General features: G+C 34.8%; 1 protein-coding gene and 1 long non-coding RNA gene across 4 annotated transcripts in view; one reads left to right on the top strand and one right to left on the bottom strand.

The window, feature by feature from the left end:
* Positions 1-8,817, top strand: part of LOC115243577 (chymotrypsin-1-like) — a 33,482-nt gene that overhangs the window by 14,346 nt on the left and 10,319 nt on the right. For 2 of the 3 annotated variants that reach the window (XM_029820701.1, XM_029820702.1), the window contains 4 exons: positions 876-1,056; positions 1,270-1,519; positions 1,750-1,887; positions 2,213-2,655. In XM_029820701.1, the coding sequence (XP_029676561.1) occupies positions 887-1,056; positions 1,270-1,519; positions 1,750-1,887; positions 2,213-2,368 (714 nt within the window). In that variant the 5' untranslated portion in view covers positions 876-886 and the 3' untranslated portion in view covers positions 2,369-2,655. Of the gene's footprint in view, positions 1-29; positions 528-875; positions 1,057-1,269; positions 1,520-1,749; positions 1,888-2,212; positions 2,656-8,817 lie in introns of those variants that run through there. The other variant, XM_029820703.1, reaches the window with a different exon arrangement.
* On the bottom strand, positions 1,003-8,172 carry LOC115243580. Its single transcript, XR_003885250.1, has 3 exons — positions 7,298-8,172; positions 6,757-7,223; positions 1,003-1,066 (listed from the first exon to the last, which is right to left on the bottom strand). It is a non-coding gene; the product is annotated as an uncharacterized LOC115243580 (long non-coding RNA).

The raw sequence follows: 8,817 nt of genomic DNA, 5'->3' as shown, positions 1-8,817 counted from the left end.
ATTATAAATTTTATATTGTAAGTATATATTAACAGATAATATTTCTTTAGTATATTTATATCTTTTTTTTTCAGAAAATTATGTGCGCTATAAATTGAAAATCTGTATCGCAGTCTGGTTTTAAGTCGCGCATAAATTACGATTATGTATTTCAGCAATGAACATTTTACTTCTGTTCCGAAACAATGATAGCAACTATGTCCGGTCATTAATTGTCGTGGTTACTGACATATCGCCCTACTTATCACATTGCACGTGAGATACATCAAAGACCAAACAGATTCGGGTTTTTTTTTATGTGGACAGTATCTGACCTAAATTTAAATACCCGATGGCATTTCCTTAATTGTCATGTTTTACGCGTATATATAAGAACCGGTGGTAGACGAGAGTTAAATTGGCGTTTAACTTTTAAACTTTTGTGGAAAGCAAAAAAAAAATTTGTGTTTTGGATTGATATCATTGTCTAGCAAAAATGTTGTTGGTATTCTGTATCTTGGGTGTTGTCGCAATACATGAATTGTCAGGTAAAAGTTTTTGTCAATAAGTCGTTTATTAAAAAATTAAAGATATAACATATATATCTTATATTCTGTCACTTGAGCAATTATTAAATTAAGTTTATCAATTTATTGTGTTTGTGTAATATAACATATGTATAATTTACTATACTAAAATTCTCTTTTATGTATGGGTGCTTGATTTATTAATTAAAAAAAATATGGAAAATGTAAGAAAGAAGTTTTTGGCGCAAAAAATGATTATATTATATCATTCCTTGAAAATATTTTATATAAAAAAATTCAATGTTGTAATAAATTAAAATTATTTTACACCTCAGCAAATGATAAAGATATTATACAACTTTTTAAAAGGTGCTTCTTCAATGGACACAACAGAATCGTCCAATCAAATACCAAAAATCGTCGGCGGTAGTTCTGCCGCTGAAGGACAATACCCTTATCAAGCGTCCCTTCGTTTCCGCAATCGGCATTTCTGTGGTGGTTCTGTCATAGATAAACGATGGGTCCTCACAGCTTCTCATTGTTTGTCAAAGTACGTGACACTACGGTTATAAAAAAAACATTTTATAGAAATAATAACATTTTTATTTCAACAATATAATTAAGCAACCACAATTATGACTACAAAAAAATTTATATAGAATATATTTACTATTAACGATATAAAACTAAAAGGCAAAGTCCGTAATCAATAAATTGATTCTTATAAATGTGATTCTATAATTTCGTAATTTTTATTTAACAGTTTTAACGACACGGCTATCACCGTTGTATTGGGCACAAATACCCTGGATAAAGGTGGCGACGAGTATTCTTCAATCAAGAGATTGGTGCATCCCTTTTACAATTCCGCTCTTATAAGAAACGACATTGGATTAATCAAACTGGATAGAGACATTGTCTTTGGAGACAAAGTGAAACCGATTGCTCTGCCCACTCAACCCTTCGACAAATCCGATTATCCGGCAATGCTGTCCGGCTGGGGTACGACCAATGTAAGTACATAAAGCTAGTTAATTATGTGTCATATGCTATGACATAAAAATTATGGAGCATTTTTAATATATACATATATATCAGTTTTTTTTATATATATCCATCAAAATATATCTATATAATGCTATCTGCCTACTATTTTTCACGAATTCGAGGTTCTATATGCATTACTCGTTGATGAATTAATTACGCTCATTTTGATAATGATTATTTTGTACTCGATTATCAGTATCCCGGGGAAGCGCCAAATGAATTGCAGCACATCCAGCTCACAGTCATCAATCAAAAACAATGCTTAAACACCAGTTTTCGCATCACCAACAACAATATCTGTACACTCAACAAAAAGGGCGAGGGGGCTTGTCACGTAAGTGAATTCTCTAGCTTAATTAAAATATTCCGGAACAGAAATGTTTTTTGTCCTAAAAAAGACGAACATTTGATATCAATTTGTATTTGTTTCATAAACATTAAGAAGATATAATAATCCTATTAAAAAACATTGAACGCTTAATCGAAAATTTTATGTCAAAACTGTTTTTTATAAACTTATATTTAAAAAAAAAAAAGCAAAAAGTATATATCACAAACACATATATAAAATTATAAGAAGCTAAAGGAAAAATATGTAAAAATAATATGATATTCTATTTCAAAAGAGAGAATAGATTTATTATTTATTTTATATATAGGGTGACTCTGGCGGTCCTCTAGTAGCAGATGATGAGCAGATCGGCGTGGTATCCTGGGGATTACCTTGCGCTAGAGGACGCCCAGATGTATTTACACGAGTCTCCTCCTACATGGATTGGATCAAACAGCATCTCAAGGAAGATAATTCTGTATAAGCAATTATAGTAAACGAATTCCTTATACAAGTCAAATTAAACGACATTAACAAATTAGAAAATAAGCAGAGATAAGAATTTTTAACTGATTTTCATATATGATATAGATCGTAAGTAGAAAATTAGCTACCAAATAATAAAGTTGATAACAACGGTATTTTACTCAAACAAGTTCACGTCTGACATAGCGTTTACGATCTTTTTCAGCGTTCACGATTTTAAAATCACTTGCGCATTATCCGTTCATATCATATGTATGTATATAATAAATAAATGAATCTAAGCATATATTTTACGTTATCTAACACCATTTAAAACATATTTGACAAAAATAATATAAATGACAAATAGAAATTTTTTTTTTTAATTAAATAAAAATTTGTTCACGCAAATAATGAACGATTTTGTCGACTGAGGCGATATCTAATATTTCAAGAACATTGTCGGAAACTTCGGTTAAAATCTGTACAATTTTGCAGCTGCCTGTCGGAGAGACTAAACAAACGTGCTACATTGCCTATATTACGCAAAATCATTTTTATTTCAGTGCAGTTTCTTAATCTGAAATCGCAACGACTCCCACGCTAATGTGGTTGGAGCGATATTGAATAGTCGACAATTAAAAAGATCGAAGAAATGAAATCCAATGTTATGTAGGACAATATTACGGGATTCAAATTATATTGATAATTTTAAATCAAATAATAGTAAAATAGAATAATATTAAATGTTTCTAGACTAATAGCTTTTTTAATTAAAAGAAAATTAAATTTTTGAAATACGAAAGTTATAATGTTATAAAACTCGTAATAATAGAGATACAGCAATTGCCGTAAATTACTGTGCTAAATTTATTTGTTTTTCTTATATGAATATTATATACGCGTGAATGTGACAATGGTAAAATGGCTTAGGTAACACGTGGAAATGAGGTATGAATTCACGATGCGTATGTCAAATGATATAGTACACGACTAGTAACATGATCTAGATTTTGCAATTGCACATAATTGATATTAGCATAATTCCAACAATATAGCAGATATTATGTCGCATTAAGTAGAATTAATTCTTTTAGTTGCGAATACTGTATATATCATAGTATATACATTCACTAAAAGAACATTTACAGTAAACTAATAAATTTAATTGTCATCTCTGTGTTTCATCTTCTACAAGTAATTTGGAAAGAAGAACTATTTGTCATAAAATATTATTTGAATAGAAATTTATATGACACATAAAATTCTTTCTAACAACTATCAAATAATTTCTTTTCTAATCTTTGTGAAGTTTTAGTGAAACAAGGACGAAAAAGATTAATTGTGTCGTTTTTTCATTCAACGAAGAGATTTATAAAAGATCATTTAGCGCGCAAATCATGCCTCGTTTCTTGCCGATTAACGATCGCCGAATTTAAGGAACTGGCACAAAGTCCTGGTCGAAGATTTCGGTCAAGCTCCTAATGACCCACTTTCAGCGGCGCATGCTCGACGTGCATCAGAGATGTTTACTCCAAAGGTGAAAACGTCGCAGCACGTAGTCAGGCAGGTGGTAATTTTTCGCGAGCGGAATAAAGTTGAGGAAGAAAAGAGAAGTGCGCGGGATAATCCGATCGTTTTACAGAAACGGGATCGCGTGTAACAACAGTGGAGAAGATTGATGCGCGATCGGACGTGTCGCGACGTCTCGAAATATTGAGGATCTAAACCTAATAAGGATGCAAATCGTTAGAACAATTCGATCGAGTACCATCGTGTGTCTTCTCGTAGTTGATTGTCATCGATACTCTTCCGCTGCTACAAATGGTCGGCTTAAGAAACGTCCACGATCGTCCTCGGAGTTTAAAAGACGATCACCCATTGCGGGATCCTTTTTGGCGGACTAAGACAGCTCTGGTAGATATTTCTATGAAATCTATAATTGCCTATCATCCGTGAAAATGCAGGTCATAGTTTGATGAAAATTATGTGTGCACGCTTATAAGTTTATTAATTAATTATATGTTGAAAAATTGCTGTTAAGTTATCATATTTATACTAGATGCTCCAATATTGCAAATTAGAAAAGTAGATCATCTCGCTGTGTTGTGTGTAATTATTAAAAAAAATGTTTATCATTGTATAAATAAATGATAAACAGTTGCTTGTCATTTTTTTCTTAAATTCTCGCTAGAATATCTTTTCCCTTGCATAAACTTTTATTTATATCTAAAATGAGAGCGAGATGTTCGAAATCAGCTGATCAGGATACAAAGGATATAAAGGATTGACGTGCTTCCCGCATTATAGTCGACTCCGAATCGTTGTAGATACACCGGATGTCATCTTGATCGGAGTCGAATAAATCGCGCGTCGCATGACCCAAATAGCATGACGCGCGCGCGTGCGCGCAACCCGCACCCCTCGAGAGGGTGTGTTTTCATCCCCGCGTTGCTTTCTCACACAGTTCGCGCGGAGAGCCTTCTCTTCTTCCCTCTTTTTCTCGCCGTCGTCCTTGTGGTAGCCGTCTTACAGTGCGAGCTACGACAGCTGGTACCGTGACACCTGCTGCAGCATCGTGAGATCGATATCCGCTCGTTCCTGTGTCTTGTCCCGAGCGCAAAGCGGATTCCGCGATCATGTTCTCGACGGAACGGCGCCCGTTGTAACTTCCATCGATACGACCCCTCCCCCGTCGTGTATTGTCATCCTGTGATGTAGCGGGAGGAGAGAACATCCTCGCGAGGTATCCGCAACGTCCTTTGGCCTCCTTTTAGCAAACTCGCCGAGATCTCCGAGTATCGTGAATTTCGTGATCGTCCGTTCGATGATTTTGTGCGTCTGTTTTGTGCGATTTTGTGATGCTCGCGTAAAATATGTTTCGATTTCTCTATTCTGGATGGGATAGACGCGTGTCGTAAATTGTGGGTGACATGCGCGCAAAGTTTTGTGTTGAATATTTTCGGGGGCCAGCGAGTGGTTAATGAATTTCTAAGAAATTGTAGAAGCTGTAAAGGCGCCAAAATTTTGGTCTATTGTTTTTTCTTTTCTTTTTTTTTTTTTAATAAGGAGGCTAAAATTTTTCAATAATCGCACGTTTTATAAAATTTATTAAAATTTATTTAAGAATCTCTAATTATGAACAAAGCAAATATTTCGCTTATATAAACAAATTAAAAAGATTTACGTGTTTCATATTATAATATATGCTTCAGAGCCTTGCACGTTTTATTTTAAATAACGATAGTGCTGTTAAGATTTGAAATATTTTTATTTATATGTATATATTTTCGTCCAACGCGTAGATAAAATTCGAAACGCATCAGATGTGTCATTTGTCAAAATATTCCCACTATTCGTCAATTCTGGGGTTAATGAACCGACAAACATATTATATATCAACAAGATAGGTAGTCCCTCGTTGATATCGCGTTGATACGGTTTCTCAGTCTACATAACGGCGCTTCCAGTTGTCAATCATTGTGTTTATTAAAACTATTTTTCACGTACGTATATATATAAACACACATATGTATCTACCTCAAAGAGATTTGCAAGCTGGAAGAGAGATCTTTTTACGCGCGAAATAATAATAAATACAATTATATATTCATGCAAAAAAAAATTCCTATATCATATACATTATTTCATTAATCACTCGCCTATTCTCTAAACTGATAACTGTGATAAAGCGCATTAAAAATACTCGATGCTTTTTTTTTATGGTATTTATTATTGAAATATTCTCAAATCACTCGGATAAATATAGTGTCAGCTGATCGATACAAACAATACCGCTTTTACGTGAGACAAGTGTAACACGAATTTTATCTTATACAGCAGACAAGTGGATATCGAAATAGCAAAGAGAGGATTATTATACTTTGAACATTATTCACAAATAAGGAACGAATGCAAGTGAAAAACATCATGGCTATGTAAGATCATTCTTGACTGGCAACAACCATCCCCCCGAATCCTACTTGTAAAAGTAATCAGAAACTTACCACCAACGGAAGCTTAATGAGCTGCTGCCCTTTCATGTGAGTATATCATTTATTTATTATTTCTTTTTATGTATATCTAATTATTATATAAATTATATAAGTATTATATAAATAAAACTTTTGTTTGCTATGTTAGTTTATAAAAACTACCGTCTAAAATAAATATTATTAAACAAATTTTTATAATTTATAAAATTTAAATCGAATTTATAATTTAAAAGAAGAAAGACCGAGGAATAATTTCAAGAATGCACTTTTTTACGTTGATTAATAATATAATCTAAAAAATATCGAATCCAAGAAATAGTCGCATGCGATTCCCCAAACACACATACACACACACATACATATACTTGATTATAACACCACAAGCATAGCACAAATATGCCGGTCGCTGCACCTTTCAGGACGACTGCGCAGTAGAGTATTCATGGGTCTGCACGGCCGGGTAACACGCGTGTTATTTCTTTATGCCGTTCACGGCGTGTGTTGTCTATATCTCTCCCACGCTCTCCTCCGCGATTCAGCCTCGCACTCTTTGACAGCAACTGTCCTTCTCGCACCAATCGACGCCACGGCATCGCGACTAATCTTCAGGACCGTACACGGCACTATTCCAGATAAAATTCTTTCATCTCTTTCTTTCATCTCTTTACATTTATATATTTTTCTTTAAAGACTAGAAATTATAAAGTTTCTCGCGTGTATAATTATTCGCTGTTAATACTCTGTCGAAATATGCATTCGGTATTTTCCTGTTAAAACGGACGTCTATCTCGCTCTTGTCAACATGATTGTAATCAAATTTTTGACAGTTTTCATAATCCGAAAATTAAAAATAATTCAAGATCCTTTTTTGTTCCGTCACTAAAAAACATTTAAAATAAACGATCATTAAATCACAGTGTCGGAGATTATGTATGTATGTACAATATACACACCGAGAATCTCCGAATCGAGAAGATCGCGGATGCTACGGTACTGCGTCAAATCAGCCGCGGGCGACGAACGTGCGTTCGTGCGCAGCTGTCTGTATGCGAACGTGAGTCCGCTGTGGTCCGCTGCGCTCCGCAGCTGATGCGGCTCACCGCGTCGTGCCTTTCGTTATCGTGTGTGTTTCGTCTAGAATCTGGAAGAAAAGAAAACTGCAGTGAAAAAAAAAATGCGTCGAAATTCATCGACACTATCCTCGAGTTTTTGTTGCCCGCAATCTTGATATCGCGTACGACGTCGTGTAAGCGCGATAAGAGTACCGGACGGGACTCTCGAAGAAAGGAAGAAAGGAAGGAAGGAAGGAAGTTTGGCACGGAGGGTTTCTCGGAGTCGCGAGAGAACGCTAAACAAACAAATCCGCGGTGAGATGTGAGATGCAGTGCGCGAGATCGCTCGCTGTTTCTCTCTCTCTCTTTCCCTTCGGGCATCCGGACAATGAGTCGTAAGGAGCGAAGGTAGACAAAGGGTCGCCGGACCGTCGAGCGTCTCGGCGCAGTTTACATTCGTTTATGCTGCACCCGAGACTCCGAGACACCGATTGCCATGCGATCGTCGAGCGTACGAGACGCGTTCGTCCGGTCAGGTTTATGACGAGGGTTTGCTCGTCCGCGAGGTCAATCCGGAGTTGTTGTCTATCGCGATTTGACAATCGGCGTTGCGTTTTCCTCTGCGAGTCCTGTCTCTCTCGCGTATGTCCAGCGAGGGTGACCCGTGATGTTGGCGTGATGTGCTTTAGTCTCGGGATTCTTCAGGATTTCCATAGGGAAGATCCTTATAGAGCGAGTATATAATAGGGTGCACCATATAAAGCGGATGGTTGGAGCGCATAGAGCGACGATCACAAAATATAGCCATTATGGAGGCATTGCGTTTAGCTATACAGTGAGTGTCCTTTTTTGGCAGATGCACCCCATGGTAGTTTGTGTTTTTCTATTAAATGAGAAATGATTAAATGCGAACAGACAAAGCGATCTGTATATATAAAGTTATTTAAGTGAACTTCTGTTTTGGCTTTTGTCTCCAGCAAGAATGCTTTACAAAATTTTAAATCCAACAAAGGAATATAATTTTTAAGTATATTATTTATCTTAATTAATCGTGAATTATTCATTTTTTTATTATAATAACACATATCTTCCACAAATGCATCCTATGTTTTTCATTATGTAAAATATCGGAAATGAGTGTTGTAAAATCACTCTATAACATTTGTTAAAGGAACTTTAATTTGACTCTCTTATCTTTAGACAAAAATACTTTAGATAACAAAGTATAAATAAGCTATTGTAAAGCAAATTATTTATTATGATGGTAGTATAATAATATTTATCTTTCTTAAATTCTTTTCCTTTTTACATATAAAACTATATTATATATACACAAACACACTAATATATTCTATCATATATTATATATAATAACTATATATTTTATACTATTATAGATATACTATAACTATACTATATAT

The sequence above is a fragment of the Formica exsecta genome, unplaced genomic scaffold (assembly GCF_003651465.1).
Source record: "Formica exsecta isolate Colony F162 unplaced genomic scaffold, ASM365146v1 scaffold72, whole genome shotgun sequence".
Classification (NCBI taxonomy): domain Eukaryota; kingdom Metazoa; phylum Arthropoda; class Insecta; order Hymenoptera; family Formicidae; genus Formica; species Formica exsecta.
Note: the sequence above shows the minus strand (reverse complement) of the source record. Positions and strands in the feature narration are given on the sequence as shown.